This window comes from Lagenorhynchus albirostris, chromosome 7, assembly GCF_949774975.1.
Source record: "Lagenorhynchus albirostris chromosome 7, mLagAlb1.1, whole genome shotgun sequence".
Lineage (NCBI taxonomy): Eukaryota > Metazoa > Chordata > Mammalia > Artiodactyla > Delphinidae > Lagenorhynchus > Lagenorhynchus albirostris.
The window spans coordinates 63,571,047-63,595,431 of record NC_083101.1 but is presented as its reverse complement, the minus strand read 5'-3'; the positions used below and the strand labels follow the sequence as shown (position 1 = coordinate 63,595,431).

The 24,385-nt window shown below is 36.1% G+C and overlaps 1 protein-coding gene across 11 annotated transcripts in view; it reads left to right on the top strand.

Moving 5' to 3' along the window:
• NFIB (nuclear factor I B) overlaps positions 1-24,385 on the top strand; it is a 235,529-nt gene that overhangs the window by 182,697 nt on the left and 28,447 nt on the right. For 5 of the 11 annotated variants that reach the window (XM_060155077.1, XM_060155079.1, XM_060155076.1 and 2 more), the window contains 4 exons: positions 11,037-11,171; positions 15,028-15,212; positions 19,275-19,440; positions 22,501-22,583. In XM_060155077.1, the coding sequence (XP_060011060.1) occupies positions 11,037-11,171; positions 15,028-15,212; positions 19,275-19,440; positions 22,501-22,583 (569 nt within the window). The remainder of the gene's footprint in view (positions 1-11,036; positions 11,172-15,027; positions 15,213-19,274; positions 19,441-22,500; positions 22,584-24,385) is intronic. The other 6 variants (XM_060155082.1, XM_060155078.1, XM_060155083.1 and 3 more) reach the window with 2 other exon arrangements.

The following is a 24,385-nucleotide window of genomic DNA, read 5'->3' as shown; positions in this document are numbered from 1 at the left end:
TTTTATTTGAAATAAGTTCCAGATCATTTCCAGGACTTTCCTGGAAATCCACTAAAGTAACACATCAGTAAAATCAACCCTAACCATTACCAGCATGTATAATAACGGCATTAGTAACAACCTAAACCTTGAGATGTCTTGTAGCATAAATGTTGCTAAATGCATGGCTTTTCCCCAAATGTTCTCTAAAAAGTCATCTGTAATCTTGTTACATGAGAACTCTTCCAGTATCTTTCTGACTTTTACAGTTAAGGTTACGGTATTGATTTTATTTTATAGTCCATGGCTCTCAGATGCTTAACACTAATAAGCCTCTATAGCCAAGAGGTTCTCCCCAGAGGCATGGCGAATAGCAGCTATTTACCTATGCCAATATTTAATAAGCATCTAAAATATACTCCACATCTTGCATAATTGTTTGGTGCTTTTCCTCCTTTCAAATTAGATTTTCTGACATTACTCAAGATACTTTATCATCGTCTGTCTGTTGAAATGAAATTGCTTAATGGACAAAAGTATTTTGAAGTGTTTTTTAAAAATAAGTTTTCATTTATTCAGTATTCACTCTTTCAGCATTGTTCTTCATTATTCAAGGCTTTTTTTTTTTTAATGTCTCAGGAAGGTGTTCGTGAGCTTCAAAGGGGTTTGAGCTTTAACTTGGTATTGGGTGTTGGTGTAGCCTGGAGACTTTTTTTTTTTAAATAGAGCTGTGATAAACAGAGACTTGTAGAAACATGCTACTTACAGGCTTGGGTTGGAATATACTATATGGAGAGACTTAAATTATCACAAAAGGTTTCAAATTGCTCAAGGTTGTAGTAATATGCTTGTATAGTTAAGATTAAATAACTCAAAGATTAAAGTAAGAATTTTCATATATTTAACACGAACACTACCATATTTTCTGTTTTCTCCTTTGAAAAAGAACTGATTTCCTTAAAAGAAAAAAAGATTGAGAAATCTAATTGAAGATGATATCTTATCTCTTCTTAATGTAGCTTGCCGATTTTCTGAAGTTATTTTAGAGTGTGATACATATATATATATGGAGATACTTTCTTAACATGGCAGCTAATTATTTTTTGAATCATCTGGCATCATCATCAAACTACTGTAGTGGGATTAAGTCCATATGTCTTGTCATACCATTCAGAGCTTTTTGTTAACTTGGAGCGTGTAGGAAGGACTTATTCACGTTTGCCACAGAATCATAAAATTTTACATCTAGAAGAGTCCTTAGAAACAGATATTCAGATATTTCTTTTCAATTGTATTCTCAAAAATATTGTTTTGCCTTTAGCCAACTAAATTGCAAACGTTACGTTAAAGCGTTTCATTTTACATTTTTGTAGCATCCAGTATCTAAGACCAGTGAGGCATTTCCTTCTTAAAGCATAATGTCTGGCACAGTATCAAGATCCTGTGTTGTCCACCCATCACTGGGAACTATTTATAATATTCTATGGACCTACAGGCAGTATTTTTTCCTCCAAATATATAGTTTACCATTTTTTATTATAAAAGTAAAAATTATTTGTGGGGGATTTGAGAAACAAATTGTCAAATATAAACAAGAAAATTAAAGTCACCTGTAATTCTGTCACATGGAGATAACTCACGTTAATATTTGGATATATTATATGCCAGTCTATTTTCTATATATTTTTTTCTATGCATATTCTATGTACTCTATGTCAAGTAAAATTTTTGCCCTAAATTGGGCTTATACAATATATGCTATTTTGTAAATTCTTTTCTGTTTGTTTTTTTTTTTTTGGTCTTTTATTTATAATATAATAGCATGTTACAATGTCATTCAATTTCCACTTTGTAATGCTGCATAGTATGCCACCCTTTGGCTATACTATACAGTTTTGAAGGTCTGCTTTACTTGTGGATGTTTAGATAGTTTCCAAGTTTTTGTATAGTTAATAAAGATACAGTGAACATCGTTGCATACAAATCTGTGTACTTAAATCTGATCATTTTGTTCCTGTCTAGTTCTATTCATTGTCCCCGGCACTAAGTCACCAAATACATAGATGCTCAATGAAGTTTTGTTAAAGGAATAAATACATTCCTACTGTAGATTTCCTGAGTTAAATATTATGTCCATTTCTAAGGCTTTTGATAAATATTGGCACAAAATCTGGAAAGGTCTTATCAATTTATATTCTCACTAGCAGTGCCTGAGTGGTTTGTTTAACTCCACCATCATATCCATACTACTTAGACACAGCACATGGCTCTATAGGCAATTTTGAAGCATGTCCTCTGAAATATATTTAAAGAACAGTGAATCTATGGCCTTGTGACTCTACCCATGCACCTCTTTTCTGTCATTTATATTTCACTTAAACCATTGGGCATTACAGTACATCTTTGCTTGCCAGGAGCTGAGAGAGCCCCATTTTATTGTGAAGGAAATGGGGAAATGGAGAGGGTACCTCAGGGGATATGCAAAGCTTTCAAGTAAAAACACCTACTTGGTCTCTCTCCTTTCTTGTCCTACAGACTCAGTCCCTCGGGGCACTTCCCCACATAGGTTCCTTTTTTTTTTTTTTTTAACATCTTTATTGGAGTATAATTGCTTTACAATGGAGTGTTAGTTTCTGCTTTATAACAAAGTGAATCAGCTATACATATACATATATCCCCATATCTCCTCCCTCTTGCATCTCCCTCCCACCCTCCCTATCCCACCCTTCTAGGTGGTCACAAAGCACCGAGCTGACCTCCCTGTGCTATGTAGCTACTTCCCACTGGCTATCTATTTTACATTTGGTAGTGTATATATGTCCATGCCACTCTCTCACTTCGTCCCAGCTTACCCTTCCCCCATGCTGTGTCCTCAAGTCCATTCTCTATGTCTGCATCTTTATTCCTGTCCTGCCCCTAGGTTCTTCAGAACCATTTTTTTTTTCAGATACCATATATATGTGTTAGCATACGGTATTTGTTTTTCTCTTTCTGACTTACTTCACTCTGTATGACAGACTCTAGGTCCATCCACCTCACTACAAATGACCCAATTTCATTTCTTTTTATGGCTGAGTAGTATTCCATTGTATATATGTGCCACATCTTCTTTATCCATTCATCTGGCGATGGACACTCAGGTTGCGTCCATGTCCTGGCTATTGTAAATAGAGCTGCAATGAACATTGTGGTCCATGACTCTTTCTCAATTATGGTTTTCTCAGGGTATATGCCCAGTAGTGGGATTGCTGGGTCATATGGTAGTTCTATTTTTAGTTTTTTAAGGAACCTCCATACTGTTCTCCACAGTGGCTATATCCCCACATGGGTCCTTTATCTACAGGTAAAACTTAGGAAAGTAAGGATCAGTGTGGTTCTCCACAGGGAAACAATAGAAATAAATCCATCAAAGCTCTGGGCCGGGATCTTCTGCACTTGGTAATTGCAGTATTTTTCATAACACTTATACAGTTATAAATAGCCTCTCCTCTAAATTTTCCTCTCCTGCACACAGTTTACCACCAGGCAAAAGCAGAGGAGGAGAAGCCTGGGTCTCTTTCAGTGCTCAGTCGGCAGAGTCATCCTCCCTGCCTTCTCTTTGTCCTCCAGGCACAGGGCCCAAGCTGTTTCCCTGTCTCAGGACTGACTCCGGATTTATGGCCTGAAGTACAAGTATCAGATTTCCAGCTCCTGAACTCATCCCACACACCAGCTTTAGTAGCCTCTCATTTATTATCTCATGTATTATAAAGAGCATTATTATTTTATACAGATGGGTCATTCCTTTTTCATGTTGTCATCCAGCTTTCACCCCAACATTTTAATGGAAAGCAGAAATTCCCCAGTTTAGCTAACGTTCACTTGTCAGTCTGTTTTGTGTTGCTTGACAGAGTTTCAAGGGAGTAACGGGCGTGTTAACCACCTTTGCCGCCTTCCAATGAGTTTGGTCTCTGAAGAGCTTTTCTATATCCAGAGTTTTTATAAATCTATAAAGCTCTTTAACATCTAGAGAAGCCTAAAACCTGTAAAAAATAAAGAAACTTGGAAAACTGTGAGGGGTATTAAGTTAGTAAGACTTGTCAATATAATAAAATCTTGTCAAATCCTAGTCACTGGACTCCCTAAGCTAAATGTTCCCACATATGCACTTTTCTTCTTTGATCTGTATCATGCTCATACCAAAGGACCAAAGTTTCATTGCACCTTGAGTTTTCTTCTGCAAAAAAAGAATCCTGTAACATCTGCTCAGCAGCTTGATAATGTAAAAAATAAGGAAGACATTTTTAACAATGATTATAGCTTTATAAGCACCTCATAATAAAATATACCTTAACATTAAATACTGGAAAATAAGAGAAGTCGGCAAGTGGTGATTTGTATCAAGAGGCTTCTTTTAGACTTGTTTACAAGTATGACATGTAAATAAGAAAGACAACTTAGGAAGATGTAAAAATATTGGAATTTTAAAAGATTTTGAGGCAATTTGCTTCTTTGTTAACTAGATAGAAATATGTTTTTCTAAATCATAGGAATGGCACAGTTAATATATTTTGTTAGTGTTATGCTATGCTGAAAAGAACAGCTTCATAGAAATTCAAGAATTCTTGTGTGCTCTTACATAATTGATTTCAAATAGTTGTAAACTGTAAGTGTCATGTGGGGAAGAAGAAAAGGAATTTTTTTTTTTTAAAGAAAATGATGTGTTTTCTACGTAGGCGATAGACATTCGATTTGTAACCTTAATCCACTGAAGCATATTGGAAAAGCTAACATATTGCTCTCCTATATGTGAAAAAGGAGCAGGTGCCCCAGACAGGCAGGTGTTGAGGTAGCTGTTGGAGCTTGCCCTAGATCACTAGTTGACTTCAGTGAAGTTCTACTAACAGGTGGCTAACTGATTGGAGTGTCATGTGACATTTATCCCGGGAGCGACTTGGATGACAGGTTGCTACAGACTGAGGAAGGGGTCTTTGCTTTGATGAAGAAATTGCCAAAACTCATGTCTCATTAGTGTTTCCTAAGGTTCTTTGGAAGTGAACAACAGTTTAATTAAGGGCTGACGTAAACACGTTTCTGCACACTTTCCCTGCAGCCTTTTATCACATTAGAATTGATCAAAATTGTTGCCTTGGGCTGACTTGAACAGATATACATCTGGAGCGCCATTTGTGCAAGCTGCCGACTAGTCGAGTACATACGCTGTGTTTCACAGCAATGCTCTTCCTTTGTGGATGAAATTACATTGTTGGGAGATGAGTTGATCTAACTCTTTATTTGCTTAAGCCTTTATCTCTTTGAAGTGTTGCGGTGAAATGAATGACACATCAGGGCTTAGGATGTATGTATGTCAGAGTGCCAAAAAGACTTAGAGTATGGCTAGTAAAAATTATGTGATAACTTGCTTTTGCAAAATACTTATTTAAAGGCATGCGTAAGTCTAAAGGAACTGACTTATATAAGTAACCTACATGAACTTTTTCTTACATGGTAGTTTTCTATTATGTATTTAACTACGCAATTGGTTTCTAAAGCCATAGCTAATTGTCCAATTATAAATCTAAACATGGGTGTAGACACTGAAGACGAGCACCGTCAATGTGAATCTCCTTTAAAAAGACAGCGTCTCTAATTTTTGGCCATTAAGAAGAATCCTTTCTATAATCCAGTGTTATCACACTTGCAATTATTTAATGAATTTTTGTATTTAATGTCTGTCCTCTCTGCTGAACCGTAAGCACCACCAGGACACGGAGCAGGTTGTCTTGTTTAACATCTTGAACTTGATGCCTTTCCTTAGTTTCTCACACTTATTAGAAGCTCAGTGACTGATTTTGTATTCTCTCTTTGCTTTACATTCAGTTCCTTCTCATCTGGTGGTATCTATTCATGCATCATACATTTTAAGATAGACTGACTGTGGTTATTTCACTCATCCTACGCTACTGGTTATCATTCCCCCAGATAGCTTCTTTCACATGCAAGAGATTCTAAAATAAACTGCCTAGACACAGTGTCTGCTCCACTTCTTCTACCTTCTTTTAATCCTAGATTTTAAAAAATTCTTTTCCTGAGTAGCATGATCTTGTCCTCCACATTTTTTTTTTGTGCCCTTGATGAAATCATCTTCTGTAGGAGGTAAGCCATTAGTCAACTTTTTAAGCATACGTATAGACATGCTACGGATATAACAAGTACAAAATAATAATGAAAAAAAATCAAATAATGTAAGACACAATCATAGGATCATTAAGGAAATCTAGACCGCCAAAATTCTTTAAGAGGGATTACTTAAAGAGAAAGTAAGTCAAGTTGGTTCAGTGGATAAAATATTGTTCTATAAATGGAATAAGAGGGCAGAAAAACAATTTTCTAGCCCAAGGGACCATCCTATGCTAGGAAAGGCACAGAGTTAGAAGCACATCCCTTCGGGCCCCTCTTCTCCTCCAGGAGGCCATAAACAAATTAGCTTAAAGTTTAAATAAAACAGAATGATAAGGAAAGATTAAAGTAAAAATGTGGTACCATGCTAGATGTTAGGATGAAGGAGGTATCATCTGAAGGAGATGACTCCAACTACTGTTTTTATGATGAACCACGATGAGGAATGTTTAAGAAAGAGAAGAGACAGGAAATTCTTGATGTAACCATTTAATCAAATGGGCCGAGTTGGGGAATTGGAAAAAAATAGAGCTTTTGGAAAGTTTTCCCTTTGGCAGTCAATTCATTTATATAGTGCTGCTTTCCAAATCACATTTAAATTTCTTTGCCTGATTTCAAGCCTTCACTGTCCTCTGCTTCCCTCTCCTCCACCACCAGCAGCTCCTGCCTCCTTCCCACCAGTAAAAACACCAGCTAATCCTTTTCTTATCATCTGGCTTCTCTCTGCAACTTCTTTATTTCATGTATTACTCAACTTATGCATTGATAGTATGTATTATTATTCAACTTATTGTATATTTATTCAGCTTTATTATTATTCAACTTATTTTCAACGTAATCTTTTTATGTATGATTCTTCCTGCTTGAAGGACATTAGATTGTGAAAAGCATGACATTTGTTTTTCTCCACAGAAAGGTCACGTAAAAACATCTTTCCATCTATCCACTCCTCAAACATGTTTTTTCTGTAGCATACTAGAGCATTAAAAATAGCAACGATATCATTTTTCAGTTTGGCATGAGGTCTATTGGACTTCAGACATTCAAAATAAAATTAAAATAAAAACAATGCGAGCTTGATTCATGCTTAAAATGCAATAGCTAGAAACTCTACCCTTATTTCTCCCAGATAATTGACCTTTTACTTTTATTCCCTCTTCAAGCCAGAGAGGTTTTTTTTGTTTTCTTTGTGAGGGGGTAGGGGGTTCATTTTGTGTCACCTTAAGTACTTAGTGCCTTGTACAGGCTGTATAGCAGTATATTTTTATTGATTAATGAGCCCAAGGTTAATTTCATTTAGTGGGAAAACAAAGGCAGTTAAGCCTACTTTCTAATACTGCCATTCTTTATCTGTTCCTTAAAAAAACTGTTTCACTATGGACAGTGGACCTTCCCATTCTTATTTTTACTTACTTTAAGCTAATTTTGTTGTTTAAAAAGAAGGCAGTTTATGGTGCCTTTTACAATTTGAAGAGTGAATTTTATTTTGTTTCCGCAGTGTTGGCCTCTATAATTCCCCTGTGTGTTTTGAACATGAAGGTACCATTATTATTCAGTGTATGCCTAAAGAGAACTAGAAAATAAATGGACCTGTAATAATTACCCAGTAAAGCCAAGTGTATCATTTTGACTAAGAAAATGCAAAGGCTTCGTTTCTCAAAAATTACATAATCACCTATATTGTTGAATTTCTCTGTACAAACACCCCTGATTTATATGCCCTTTATGAAAAGAGGCTCATGTGAATTCGCCTGGGTTTAATGAAAATTCTGAAATAGTTGTAGTAGTTGCAATAGCCTTGGTTGATCTTCTCCAGAAATGACATAACTAGAATGACACTCATTCTGCTTCCCAAACTCTGGTCGTATTTAATTGTTTTTAAATGATGTATAGTATATGCTTTATTACTTATACTGTGGAGTCTTTAGGAACTCATTTACCCACATTAATTTAATTCAAAATTTATATTGAAGCACAAGTAAAGCATAAGAGTGTCAATAGAAACTTACCAGTTTCTTTTTCTAAGAGTTAATTTTAAATTAAAAATTTGGAATGGAAACTTATTACATCATCTATAAAGTGAGGAATGTTATAGAGGTTCTTTCCACCTCTGACAATCTATATGTCTGTGATTAACTTGCAGCAGGCCAAAACCTATATTTGTGTATTACCTTTTTTTACAAAAATAAATTTATTTATTTTATTTGTTGCTGCACATGGGCTTTCTCTAGTTGTGTTGTGTGGGCTTCTCATGGCGGTGGCTTCTCTTGTTGCTATGGGCTCTAGGCGCACGGGCTTCAGTAGTTGTGGCTCAGTGGATTAGTTGCTCCGCTGCATGTGGGATTTTCCCGCACCGGTGCTCGAACCCGTGTGCCCTGCATTGCCAGGTGGATTTCTTAACCACTGCACCACCATGGAAGGCCCTGTGTATTACCTTTTAAAATCACATAGCTCTTAAGTGGAGTCAAATATTATTTTTGGCATTTTTAAGGTAACTTAGCTGAAATGAACTTCCTTTGTCTGTTTTTTAAATGGTTTAAAAAGTTTCTTTTTTTTTATGTACCAGCATTAGTTGCTGTGGTTTTGTTAGTAAAAGTTTCTTTCCTTTTTTTTTTTCTTTTTGAGAAAGATATAAGGAAATGGTACACTCATCAAAGTTCTGATAGGTTAGTGAGAGCCAGTTAGTCACAAATTGTAGCTTACAGCTACAAGTACGCCTGTCATTTTTTTGTAGACTGTGATGTCTACTGTAGTTACAGTAGCATATGTATTCTTTACATGCCAGTGTGCTGAAAACATATTTAATTTTATTGGATGCCTTTACCAGAGCTTAGGTAATTTTTTAAATGGTAAAACAATGATAACTAGTTTCTTATCTTAATAGCACCATGAAGTTTTTTTCTCATGTCAAAAAAAAGTTCTTAATTAAAAATGCAAATTGTATATATATATTTTATGTGTGATAAAGTCTTGGGTATTTTTTCTTTTAATAAAATTTTCTCCTTTTATGAGGAGAAATATGAAAATATTTCTTAAACTGAAATATTTATAGGTGAAATTATATGATGCCTGGGATTTGCTTCAAAGTAATGCAGGGGGAGGGAGTATAGATGGGGTAAAGATGAAATAATTGAATAATTGAAGAAGCTGAGTGATGAGTACTGGAGAAGAATCCATTATTATTCTGTCTACCTGTGTATATATTTAAAGTTTCTGATAATAGAAATCTAAACTTCATGGCTCATGTGATTTTGGAACATCTTACTATACATTTATAAACCTCTGTAAAAATCAGCATTACTCTAGGTGTTGGAAAAAGGGCACATCTCTCCTTACCAACTGGAGTTCCCTCCTGAATTCCGTATTCCAACTAGCTGTATGGTACAGTCTTGTGGTCACCCAAGATGATCACTTTCTAAATTAGTTATTTATTGAATTGGGTTAATTCTGTTGAAATATCTATTATTGCATTAGCTCTATCTCTACTCTTATTTCAAGTCTCATATCTGTCTTTTGGCCGTATTAAATATTTGTGGGATGAATGAATGAATGAAGCCCCGAATACTTCTCCTGTCACAGCTCTTTTCATAATTCCTTTTTAACTTGTCTGTCTCCCCTGTCTAGATTTCAGGTTTTATAGAGACTGAAGCCAAATCTAGGTCACAGTTGTGTCCCCAGTATCTGGCGCAGAGTCTGGCTACACTAGACCTTCAGTAAATATCTATGGAATGAATGTAGTAATTAATTTATCTTCTTAAGTGGTGTCCAGGATTGCTGTCTTTATTTCAGCTGATTCATCCTCCATGTAGTTTCTGGAGGGATTGCTCTACACAGCAAATATGATCCTATTTTGCCCATCAATAGTGTTTTCTTATCAGGGTAAGCATTCAGACATTTATACATGAAATCTGAGACCCCCTCATTGTGTGGGTCCTGCCAGCTGTTCGCTCCCTCTCTCATCTTTGTACTTCACCACTCCACAGACTATGTGTAGTACTTGCATATTTTATGCCCCCCTCCTTTGGAACATTTCCTCCTTCTGGGAATGTCACCCCCATCCATGTTTTATTTATTTATTTTTTATCATTTTTTATTTTTTTCATGTTTTAAACATGGTGTCACGGGGGGTACCATCCTTAACCTGGGGAAGCTGAGGTGATCACTGCCCCTGTGCAGTGAGGCTGGAGAAGTAACAGCAAACACCACAGCACCTCTGCTCTCAACACACTTTCTCCTTCTCAACTGTTGACAACCATTTTCTTCTTACCATTTTTCTCTTCGCTGACCGTGAATATCCCTACAGCAGCAATTACTTTTTTATTTTTTGTAACATCCTCCCTTTACCTGGCAAATAGAGGAACCCAATAAATATTTGCAGAATGAACATATTAAGGAATGTCTTTTTTGCCAAACAAGTAATGAGTTTTCCATAAAAGATGTTAAATCAGTGATAGATTATACTTACCAGCATACTCAAGGCTTGTTTTTCACATTTGCACCAGGTTTTCTCTATTTTTTAGGTCGGTCAAAAGACAAACCCCTGAATTGTATACATTGAAGAATGAAATGCTGAGGTTAAAAAAGACCTTGATGTGAACCAAGGGACCGAGGGAAACGTGATGCTTAGTTGTTCAGAAGTTCAAAGTTTATTTAGTGGTCAGAGTAATTCCGATGATACTGTTAATGAAGCCTTGGGTTAGCTTCAGTGGAGATTGTTTCTGACAGATATTTCAAAGCTCCAACGTAGCTGGGTCTTTGACCCTCATTTTGTATTTTGTAAAAGAGCAAAAAGTACAAAAATCATAAAATGTTGGAAAATGAGATCTCTTACTAGGTTGATGTGAACCTTGTAGCTTAAGAAATTTGTAACGCTTGGGCTTTCCTCTCTTTCTCTGCAGATATGTCTTCTCCGACTACTATGAAGAAGCCTGAAAAGCCATTGTTCAGCTCTACATCTCCACAAGATTCCTCCCCAAGATTGAGCACTTTCCCCCAGCACCACCATCCCGGAATACCTGGAGTTGCACACAGTGGTAAGGAGTTTCAAGCGTAGAAGAGAAACCTCCCTCTTGTTTGCAGAGCCTAAACCCTCAAGGATGGATCAAAACTCTATCCTTATAGCTAAGGTGACCTATTTGCTCAACCAAAGAGGGAGGGTCGTAATCTGATCCAAAAACTTTTTCTTAATATTTGAGGAAAGATTTTAAAGCCATACAATTAAATAGCATCTACATAATGTATTTTTAAATTGCCTGTATTGGAAAGATTACAATCACAAAAGATAAGAAAATATATATCTTAACAGTATCTTAACAGTGGTATCTTAACAGTATCTTAACAGTAGCTTCCAGGTTGGTCCTAATTTTATATATTTTACTAAGAGAAAGATGGAGTTTCAAGTATGCTGCTGAGTTAGAGTATTTCCAGCAGCATTGATATATAGACACTATTTCCATAGATACTATTTTCTCTACAGAAATCAATATTTTAGCTACTTATTTGGGAGTAAAATTAATCAGAAAAATAAAAGAAGTACTTTGACAATTATTTCATATACATAAATCCTTCCTGTGGGCTAGTACATTTGATATTATGTTTAATATCATAATTTAAATAGGAAAAAGAATCCGATATTTCACATTTATACTTTGAGGAACAATTAATGTTAAATCCTCTTTTAAAATTGAAAATGAGATATAATTCATAAGCAATACTCCATACTTTTTACCTATTGCTCTTAAACCCTAGAAAGGAGTAGTCTGAATTTTAGGTGGAGAAAGTTTATTATGTAAAAACAAAATATGTTTATAGTGATACTCTTATTGCTTTAAATTTATGGTGAGACAACTCTTTATTCTTCAAAAAAACTGAATCTGGTTTTTAAACCTTTATTCAAGGGATATGACATCTGTTTATAATAAAGTTCTTAGCTTTGGTCTATAAATATATATTGATATGTATTGTCCCTATACTTAAAAATTCATGGCCTTCAATGCTACCATTAAGACAATTATAAAATTAAGAGAAGAATATACAAGTCAGCTGTGGTATATAAAATTTTTTACATTTATTTATTGTACTGCTAAGATAGATGAAAAAAGTCAGTAACTATTTCATACATTTGTAATGTTGAGTATCTGGGCAAAATTAACTTAGAAGTCAAATCACCCATATCTGATTAAAGTGTTCATATTTCTAATATTTGGAAAAAATTCAAGAGTACATTTTTACATAATAAACCATGAGAGATCTAGATAAGCCTTCCACCTTTGCCCTTTACCATATATATGTTCAATATGTAATATATTAGGGCCTGTGGCAGACACCTTATCACGAGAAACAGTTTCTCTCCTTAAAGAGCTCATGGCATAGTGGGGAGAGAGAGGGACCCTGTCATTAGCCAGGCATCGAGTATGACAGGATTACATCCTTGGAGGAGGATTAGATGCCTGGAAGAGGTGTGTTCTCAACTGAAGTTTGAAGAGTGAGTTCACCACAAGAAGGAACAAGGGGGGGGGCGGTCATTTCAGGCAGAGTGGACAGCGTGTATCAATGCAGTAGAGGTCATTGCAGCAAGGAACTGCCATATGTTGAAGGATCCACAAATGTTGAAGTGTGCCCTGAATAGGAGAGAGTGGCCAGAGATGAGGCCAAAGAAGTGGAGCAAGACTGGGTCTTAAAGCACTTGAGGTCTGTACAAACCTGTGAAGTTGTTGGGATTTTATTATTGAAGCAGTAGGGAGCCATTGAAAGATTCTTAGCAGAGAAGTTCCATAATTTAAATGATACTTTAAAAAAAATTATTAATTTGAAACTATACAGGATATATTGGAAGGAGCAAGACTGGAGGAAAGGAGGCAATTAGGAAGACTTTGTAATATCTAGGCAAGGAATACATAAATGTACATGTATGCATGCATGTATGTATGAATTCTTTCATAATGAAGGGAAACATTTTTTGCCTTGTAGTTTACTTTTCTTTCTTTAAAGGACTAGAATGACTTTTATTGAGAAAGTAGCCATTTTTACTTTCATTGGGAATTCTGCATTCTACCTGGTTTGTATCAGGCCAGCCAGAGCTTATTTGAGCGTAAGTACTTGGGAGCCCAGAGATTTGAGCTCTGACTTGCTATGTGCCAGTTCAGATCAAAAGAGATCTCTTCCAAAACTACTGATGCCAAATGATCGTAAAGCCCAGAGGGCCCATGATGCAGCTCTGTATATATCCCCCAAGGGTTTGTGTACAGATATAAGTAAAGACCGTGGTTAAATTGAGCTGAGATTAAGAGCACTTCAACACTGAGTCAAAAGATGTGCAATTTAATTTAGGCGTTGGCATTTTCTTAAATTATACATTCAAGTGTGTATACTCCTTAAATAAAGTAGTATTTCAACAAGGAGTTTTGTTTTAAGAAATAGGTAATTGTTCTCTGAAATGCATCCCTTTGATGGAGGATGCTCAAACTTCAGTGTGTGCAAAGATTACGTGGGGCACTTGTTTAAAATGCACTTTCTGGTGCCTCACCCCTGGAGGTCCTCATCTAGTACGTCTGTGGTTAGGCCCAGGAATCTGTACTGTAGCAACAATCCAGAGGATTCTGAGTTCCCTGGACATTCAGGGAGCAGAGTTGTGACCATAAAACTGAGTTTATGATTCTTCTATGATGTACATTTTAAATTTCTTGTATCTTCTGAAAAAGCTTTCTTTGGGGAAGATAAGGAATATCCCTTAAGGGTAATTTTTTTTGTACGTAATTACAAAGCTGGAGATAAGTCATTCCAGATGGTTTTCATTTATAGGTCATGGAAGGAATTTATTTTTCATATTGTTTGCTACATTGTCTCATAAAACACTAAACATTTATCATATAAATTTCCTATGATCTGGATCAAAATAGTAAACAGAAATAGACAGTTAATCTTCACTTCTATCTATACTGGTTGATACTCTTAAATTGTACTTATGTAAAGTACAAATTTAACATTCTGGAGAGAATGATTGTGCAATTGTATTCTTTCCCCATTTTTAAACTTAAGCATCATATTTTAAAAACTAAATAAAAAATTATGATCACACTAATTTTGAAAAATTACAGTAAAATTAAACATTATGTACATCACATACGTTTTGTACATTATTTCTCTTTATAAAATATGTGATTTATGGGTAAGTTAATATGCCTATATGAAAGTTAAAATTTGCATTTCTGAGGGTTTTGTTCTTGGTCTTATCTCAATAATGTCTTTTGAGCTACATGTAGTAAAAGTTACAGTAGGAAGAAAATAGAACTCTTGGTTTTAAAAGGAACCTTTTCATTTAAAAAAAGAGTTCCCAGGTTTATGTTCAAATATTCCAAAGCATTTATACAATGATCAGTTAACTATTCGGGACATTACTAATTATTGGCTTCCCTTCTAAATAATGCAAAATATTTACTTAAAATTGGAGTACACTTCTGTTTTGAATTTTGGTAGAAAATGCGTGGGTCCCCTGCCCTCTACTTAATGCTGTGACTTGGTCTGTACTTAGGAGACAAAGACTTTTTAATCAAAGAATGTGTTCTGATGGGAAATAACTTTGCTTAAAGAAATATTTTATGAATTATTGGCTTAACCTATAAAAGAGAACCTTCTTTTTTTAAAACCATTCATAGATCTAGAAAGCAAGATTGTTCGTTCCCTAGACTGGAGGTGATATCTATGTGGGCTTAGCAGTCCTGGCATAGAGGATAATAGTAAAAGACTAGCTTATTTTAAGAGAGTTTGGTTAAATCAGAGGGAGGAAATGAAGAGCCTTCGGTTGTATAGTTTCCCAGGATTCTGTAGGATTGGGACGGAGCAGTATGGCCAACAGCTAATGAGTCCTCTTTTCTTTCCTGTCTCCTGCAGTCATCTCAACTCGGACTCCACCTCCACCCTCACCGTTGCCATTTCCAACACAAGCTATTCTCCCTCCAGCCCCATCGAGCTACTTCTCTCATCCAACAATCAGATATCCTCCCCACCTGAATCCTCAGGATACTCTGAAGAACTATGTACCTTCTTATGACCCATCCAGTCCGCAAACCAGCCAGGTAAAAATGAGAGAGAACATATAATTAAAGCACAGGTCTAACGGTAAGCCCTGAAGCTTACTTAGACAGTGTGTCTGGGAGAACAGCAAGCTTTTGAAATCCATCTTCAGGAAGTTTCTTGGTGACTCACTAAGTTTTTATTGAAAGGTGGCTGAATGACAGGTAGGAAGTGTGTTGCCCCAAAGGAAGGGGCACATTTGTGAAGATGTTCTTGGTTTGATGTTTTGGGATTTTCATTGAGTGAAGAGAAAGTTAATGCAGAAGGTCCACTGACAAAAATGTTCTGAGCTGGAGTTCACACCTCTGAAATACCTGGTTTGACACAGAGACAAAGTGCTTATTTCAGGCAGAAGCGAAGTATGAGCTAAAATAAACACACACAAAAGACCTTACAGTTGTATTTATAGACCAACTATTAGGTATTAAAATAAGCTTTGGTAATGTAAACATTTTCAGTGTTTGATGACTACTTGAATATTCTTTGCTCAGACATGACTATGTTTCATAATGAGTGACATTACCAGAAGTCTTTTTTTTTTTTTTTTAATTTTTATAGTGGTAAACACTGTGCAGTGGCTTTAAGGATTCTTTGTATAAGTGTAGTGACTCATGTGCCTTCCTCATTCCCTAAACATGTGGTTTCTCCTTTGGAGAGGTCACTTCATGGGGATTTGGTATAAGAGGATTTTCCACAATCGAGTAGACAGTCTGCCAAAGCTGGCTCTATCAGTCATCGTAATATCAAAAATCTGTAATGTAATTTCGATCTTATGGTCTGGTATTTGGCTCTGCTGTTTTACCTCCAAGACTCCTGTCCACTTCTTCTCACATTTTTTAACGTTCTGCGGGATTTTCATAAGTGTTCTGTCATTAATGCTGTTCATTTACTAAAATGCCAGTAAACGGTATGTGCATATTAATTTAGAATTAACAAAGAAAGATCTGAAAAAAAAATTCCCTTTGGTCTTAATTTAATTGTTAACACGGAGCAAAATGGTCCCTTCTGGGTTTTTTTTGTTTTTTTTTTTGTGAGTAACAACATGTCCAGCACTATTTGGGTTACTTAACATTAAGTTATCTGTACTTTTAGCTCCATTGACTAGTAATGCTAAACTAAGTATACTGTTCTTGAATTTTGAATTTAAAGTTAAATGATTTGTGTTTTAGAAGAAAATGTTCAAATGGTGTAGCACTTTTAATGACTGTAATAATAATTACTAAGTAAAACAGTAGGATCTTGGTATATCAATTTAGAAGTAAAATTTGCTGTCAGAGCATGGATTCAAAAGTCTCAGTTCCATAGAGCATTTTGCTAGACTCAGCTGGGAACAGTGCACACAAGGTCTGATTTTAATTTGTGTAGAATTTCCATGAATAACAAAGTCTAATTAAGACATCCATTAAAAGTCCTTAACGTTAATTCAGTGTGGAAAATCTTAGAGTTCCATTGGATTTTTTTTTTTTAACTGATGTCTTAATTAGGCGCTGTTAGGGGAAAAATTATGCAAATTAAAATCAGGGCCTTAGTGTTCTGCATTTCTTTAATTATTCAGTGCTTGTTTTACGTATATTTCAATTTCTTTATAAGTTAAGAGGGCATGTTAGGTGATAATCTGCCTATATTGTTCTCAGTTTTTCTTCATATTTTCAAGGTAAAGACCGAGCTTCTGAGAAGCATCTTACTCTCATCTCAATTGAAAAAAAAAATTCCCTCTCAGGATTTTGTATAATAGGAGCAATGTACTATAAGTAGGATAATCCTTTCCTAATGCTGTTCATCTTCGGATAAGATGTCTCTCTTTTCATATCTACAATATGAAAGTTCATGTATTAGCAACCTTAAAAGACAAGCTTTATAGTGTAGCTTCATCTGTTTTGAACCAACAGAAAACTGAAAAGAAATAACCTTTCCATTCTTCTGACCCTGAGTTTCAGGAAAGTTGTCTCTATTGGCTTGGGAGTTCTTTCTTTGTCACTTTCACTTTTTTTAAATGAGAGAAACATCTGTTTGTTGGTTTATGTCGATTCAATTCCAGTAGACAAGGCTTGCAGGGTGGGCAAGGTAATATATTTGGTGGCAGCATTTTCTTGACAATATTGTTATTTTTCTCTTCTATGCTCTCAGGTAGGTACTGTCAAACTGTTTTGGTGAACACAATATACAGAAAGGCTTTTTACCATCGAATGTACCACCGATGATAAAACACGATCACTCTTTTTTTCTTGGGGGAGATATATAAAGCAGTCTTTTGCAGTGGTCGCATAACCAAAAGTTGATGGTCTTCTTTAGAAACAAATTGCTTTTTCCCTTTGAAAGGAAAAGTGGGTCTTTATTATAAACTGCAGAGTTGTTTTTGCAGGAACATTATATCTGCTTTGATGTTTAACTTCAACTCAAAACCAGGTAATTTGCACTTCAAAATAGGGCTCTTGATATTCACCTTTTTAGCTCTAAAAATCGGGGAAAAAATGAGGACTTGTTGACCTGTTGTCAACTGTTCCTTTCTAGTATCCCCCAGGGCTGCACTGATTTTGACTGTTAAGTCGAGCAACTGAGATGCTTTGTCCTCCCCACAGCAGTTTGGAGATTAATTGCATTGCTGCTACACCGATTAGAGTGAGACAGTCATGCTATTTAATGGAATATTTTAAATAAAATTAGTCTAAGATATAACTCTCTCCTAGGTCTCCATAGGGGGAAAAAATCTGGTCAGTTTTCCTGACTTAAATACTTAATTTACTCATGATGAATATGTAGGATATTCAGAAGTTCATTTTCTTTATAGAATAAATAATGTGGCCTCTGAGGCACCCAACTAGACTTACTTCATGTCTCTAAGTTCTAATAGTGAAGTGTCCTTAGCTGTTTATCTTTTTCTTTAAAGAAACGTCTACTTGTAATTTATGTGCAGGCATTTAGATAAATATTCTGTTTCATTGCTTTTTTGACTTTAAAAGTGGTACGGATTATAAAGACTAAACATTTGTGGAGAACACCCTCATAGCAAATTGTTGTGTACGATATGTACTGGTGAATTCCAACATGAGCATAATTAAAAATACCATTCTCTGTCTAGAAAAATACATTCCAGTATTTCTTCAAACAGTGTTCCCTTAGAATTTTGTCTCCCACTATGGACACTAGGCTAAAACTCAGATAATAATATCTTTTCTATCACTGCCTAGCGGATTTTCTCTTTAATTCTCACAGATGTCAACAATCAGTGTTTTGTGTAACTCTCCATGCCCAGCAATGGAAGAGTAACTCAAAAAGCAGAGTATATTTGATTGCCCTCTGCTTCACTTCAGCACATTTTAATTTACGTTGGAAATCTTTTATTTGTAGGTGTAGGGTTGGACCTAGTTCAGCGTTTTATATCATTGTGTGGACGCTGGAATTTTAAATATTTAAAATATCATTCTACCTGCTTATATTAGTAAATCGTCACAAGTCGAGTGGAGATTCTAAGATCAAAATTGCCTGATGTGTGTTTCTGAGTGCACCTGTGTGTGAGCAAGGGCTAGCATTTTTGTATGCCAAAGAATGGGCCTTGACTATAAATGATGGGAATTGTTGAGTTTGACTCCTTTGGTCTCCTAGAAATTCTTGTCTTCCTTGTCTCAGTGATGTCATCATTTAGGTAAATTTTGTGTTCTGAAAGCCAAAAGTGACCATGAAGAGCAGATAAGAAGGTAGCACTGATTCTCATTCTCACTAGCTCAGTAAGGACTTCTGTTTTAGCCTCGGGCTCAGCATTGAAGTCTCCACTTGAGTTTTCTGTCCAGCTCAGTGGAAGGATCAGTTCTACCTGGCTCTCGGGGTGTTGTAAAGATGACTAAACCTATATAAAGTGCTTTGAAGCTGAAGACTTTCTTTAAATGCTGCTGCTTCTTATGACTACTAACCACTGACGAGCCTCTCTGACTCAGATCTGAGAGAGCTTGTGTGGCGGTTGCACACAGCACGCGGGGTCCACTCAGCTGTGTGTGCTGAGTGGAGTTGTTGGACGAGACGACTGCCTTTTGGAGTGTTTCACCCGGCATTCTGTTTTTGTTTTGTAGCCTAACAGCAGTGGTCAAGTAGTAGGGAAAGTGCCTGGCCATTTCACTCCTGTCTTGGCACCCTCTCCCCATCCCAGTGCAGTGCGACCTGTGACCCTGACCATGACAGATACTAAACCCATCACTACATCCACTGAAGGTGAGGCAGCTTCACCTACAGCAACCAGTAAGTATTTCTGTAGGAAATGAGAAATGTCCATCAAAGGCGCCGTTGGATATCTGATCCAAGGTGGAAAACACGGCAACTTTTCCAGCTACCCGACCCGATGGAGATTTCTCATTTATGTGGAACTAGCAGGCATGAATGTGGCCTGGCTCTCGCAAGCTCTCTCTTATCAAATTTCACTCAGTGCATCCTATTTGAAAAGGGAGAAGCTTATTTGTTTGAGTAAATAGCTATAACATAAATAATAAGTCATGCCTGCTTGTTCAAGGTATACATTGAAAATGCACTGAATAACATAACAGTGTACAAGGTTTTTATATCACCCGAAGAGAGATTAGGTAATTGTTAGTTATTGGAGCGTTCCTATAGAAATTAAGCCCCTTCACAAGGCAGGCTGAACCAGTACCTCTGTAAGATAATTGCATGTTTACATCACTGCAGGTTATGTCATTGTGAGAAAGTCACACAATGTTGGGTAGAGAAAACATTTCAGAGCTGAGTATTAGGCACATGTAAGCTACCTGCACTTTCATTGTCTGCAACTTTTAAAAAAATTTTTTTGATTATTTAGCCTATTATGGTGCATCAGGTATTAGGATTTTTAGCATGGCCATAACATTTTAAATGTCAGAGATTTAGCCAGTGAATTTACATAGCACATACCAAGAACCCAAATGATTCCTTTGCTTCTTTGTATAGAGTACTCATAAGGACACAGGAGTTATTACCCAGTTTTTCAATTGGCTTCATCCAAACTGCCAGCTTTTTAGAACTGGAGCTGGTGTGCACAGATTGGTAAAGTGGAATGATAAAATTCCAGTCGGGAGGAATTAGCATGCTTCTCATCCATTATACTTATACGTTAAATCCAGAGCTTCTATTTTCATTTTTAGAGCAAGAAAATCCCTATGCTCTGGAAATTCCTGTGTGAAATTACAGAGATTTAGAAGTACCACTGGTTCTTTCTTTCTTGGCCATTGGAAAGTGCTCTTTTTTTGTGGCCTCTGAAAGACTAGGAAGGAACCCTACAAGAAAAACGGACAATACTTGGAGTGTACAGTGAACTCAGCATTTCTTTCTCAAAGTTCATGAGGCCCCATCAAATAATAAAACCACACAAGCTTGTAATTCCCATCAGTAATCATTAATTCTCAGTAACTGGTTTGTTGATAGAGGGTCCTACACTAGTGAACACTTCCCTGAATGCACAGATGGATGAGACCCAGTCAAGGAAGAGTAAGAATCCTTTGTGCTACAGGTTAGCTATGTACATTACAGTCACTAAAATGCTACATCCAAATTTTAAAAGTGAATGCCTTGGGCATCTTTGAGCAAACAAAGTCAACACTTTAAATAAAAGCAAGTAGAAAGCAAAGATTTTTAAGTAGTTGAAAGTTGCAGAAACTTCTGGTACCTACTCTTATACTGACATTAATAGATTACATTCAAGGGAAGATCAGACCGAAACGATCACAGCTCACCTATGGGAGTACTGTCAGCCTGTTTGTTAATGAATTGTTCTTATACTCACATACAGGTTGATCAAAAAGAGATCTTATTTGACTTATAAAATCATAAAATATGCAAAGGAATGTTTTGGTTGTATAAAGATGGCTGCATCAGTCCATTTTCCACTCCTGCACAAAAGCGATATAGTGAGTCGTTTTTCTTTCCTAGAAACAAAGTTGTCGCTGCACCTCCCCAGGCGCCACTGATGAGAAATTAGCCATTGAATTCATAAATCAGAAAAATTAAGGAAAACACAGAGGCCAAGGAAACCTCTTTCTCGTGGTTGAAAAGATAGAATAGCACAGACTTGGTGCCCACTCTCTAAGGGTGAGGCTCTTCTTCAATGGTGTGTGTTGAATTCCAGAGGTCTGGAGATTGAATAGGGGACGCTGGCTGCTTAGGGCTGCTCTTGAGTGAGCCCTTCATTCAGGAATAACTAGAAGGTGAATTGTGAGCATCTTCACTGTTTTAAAAAGTTGACCTAAAAAAGCCTCAATGGGCCAAATGAACATGGCAGAATTAATGTATTCGTTTTAAAAACGCCTTTTAAGAATTAACGTCTGGATTCCTCATTAATCTGAGGGTTTTAAACCAAATATTATAGCTTTCTTCAGACCTATAGATGTAACATAAATGATGAAAATTTACTTTTTCTGTTTATTCTGACATGGAACAATGGGATTGCTTAGCGCTGGGAAGATACATTAGTCCTTTCCTTTGTGAAAAAGAACAAACATCTTTAGGACTAGGGAGATGTTTTCTTTGAAACATTCACTCTGCACCAAAAAGTACCTGTACGAAAAGTACTTGCAAGGTGAGACCGTAATAATTTAAGGAGTATTCACCATATGTCAACTCCCTCTCTGGACCAATCACAAAAAAATTGACTTTTTGTGCTTCTGGAAAGGAAATGATTTTTTTTCAGAAACATTTCTATCAAACTTAAGGGCATTTTCACATTAAATAAAATACTGAGCTAATTCATTCTATATGATATAATAAAATAGCCTTCTCCTTTATGTTAATAATGTTAGATATTCTTTTTAGTAAGACTTTTCAGTAAGACATTTTTCATCCTATATCATCAAGCACATCTGCTTAAATCCCATCATTTAAACCTTTCACTTTTTCCTGACAGACTTTCAGTCTGCTTTTACATTTAGAATCACAGACCATCATTGATTATTCCATTATTAGACAACCAGTATCTTGTAAAAAGGTACATCTAGGAAAGGGACCCTTCTATTTAGCCAGTCCTTGGTACTCCTGCAAGACTGTAACCAGAGCATGTGTGAGATGCCCACACCAAAGGATGGGATATGGTTACTGGATAGATTTTTTGGGAGGGGGATAAACCAGTCAACTTGAGGTCAACTGTCATTTATATCAGTGGTATTCACTCACACGAAAGAGAAGAGAAAGACATTGTGTTTTGTTTTTGTTTTTTTTTTTTGGTTGCAAGTCCCACTTCTTTGGGTTTCTTTTGCGTGGACAGGGTGTTCATTTGATAGTTCGCAATTTTTATCTTTGTTTTTGTTCTTCCTTAATCAGCCTACACAGCCTCAGGCACATCTCAAGCCAATCGATATGTGGGACTAAGCCCAAGAGACCCATCCTTCCTACATCAGCAACAGGTGGGCAAGTTTCACCCAGGTGTGATGGTGTAGCCACGCTTTTGCATTGGTGCTTTTTCTCCATGCTGCCTCTCAGATCTTGACTCAGAACGGGGCTCACGGGGCTTCTGAGAAAGAAATTGATCATTTCATTTTCCAAGATATCTTCTCATTTATCCATTGTTTCTCGCCTCTCTAAACAGGGTGTCTCAAATTGGCTCAAGACCTTTTCCTTCTCTGTAGCATATTTCATAACATCCATGAATAAACAGTGTTTCAGCCAGAGTATTTTTCTGTTTTACTGGCTATTGAGAGCTTACCAGCCTATACCTTCCAAAGACAAAAATTGTCAATTGATTTAAAAGCCGATTAAAGTCGGAGCACTACACAATTCACAATTTGTGTTTTTTTTTGAGCTCTTTCATATTTTCCAGATGTTTTACTCCTCATTTTGGTATTTTAGTCCAAGAAGATGAGTTTTGAAGCTAAAATCTCAGGCGACGCATCCTTCCTATTTTAATAGGTTTAAATCGGTTTACTGATTTCGGATGTGATAAAACACTTTTTTTTGGTTCTGCTTTCTTACCTCATTTATGTTTCAAGTAGCATTTTAAATTTCACATCTCATTAATGCTGTAAATTTCATGCAAATGAAGTGTTTACCCAAACTGTGAAAATATACAGCCAGGATTAATGGTAGCTTATAAACAAATTAGCCATAGTCAAAAGCGTGGACCATACAAATACAGAAATCCCACGATTCTAGTTACGGGATGACAGAAATCATTCTAAACGCTTCCAAATTTAAATATATTTTATGATGCATATGTTTGCTGCTCTCAAGTTTTGATAGCAGAGCAGTTTGAAATTAACAGTGTGCAAAATATTGCATAGGAAAAATGTCTATAATGAATCAGAAAGAGCTGGTATTAATGAGCTTGCTCTTCATTTATAATATAAGTTGTATGTGCAACTGAGTTTTTACAGATGGAGCGAGCCTGCGCAGGTACTCATGCCAGCTTCTTTTGTTCTAGACTTGTCCACCTAGTTTATGCTTATCATGCCTATCTGTGCCTCATGTGGAACTTTCAAGTCCTGCCCAGTTGCAGGCCAAGGTGGCAGACTGCTTATATTAAAGGTCACCACATGCAGAGTTCAGAGAAAATCGTAAAGATGATAGCTTATTCAAGATACTTGATGTTTTGCCAGGTTTAAAAAAAAGCAAAACAAAACAAAACAAAAGAGTGAGAGCTAACTGAAAACATCTGTACACAGTTATGAAAATACCAAATAATAATTAGTGGTTTTGCCAGCCATTGGCTTTTCAACATAATTTTCTGAAATGTTGCTTTTTTTCCACCTCTAAAATTGCTATAATATGAAATATGCTATAATTACTGTAATATGGTTCTATTTGACAAATGTATATGTTCCTTGTGTTTTTTAGAAACATATGCAGGATTCATAGGTTTAGAAACTTATTCTCTTACAACTCATTTCACATATTTTCAGAAATATTCTTGTCATGAGACTTGCATTCTTAATGACATGTCTCTAGTTTTCAGTTAACTTTTAATTCATAGAATCGTGCCTCTGTTATTTAAACCTTTAACCCAAACACATTTAGAATATTATAACCGCTTTCATGTATTTAGAAGCAATCTTCCCATCCTCCTGTCCTAACCTAAGGCAGCTTTAAGTTTTTAATTTATAACTTATGACTGTCATTAGAGCCTCATGTAATTATGATCACAAAAATTGATTATATAAAAGTTATTTCTTCTTTCACATGTCCAAGGACAAATCAAGAAAACTTAACAAGC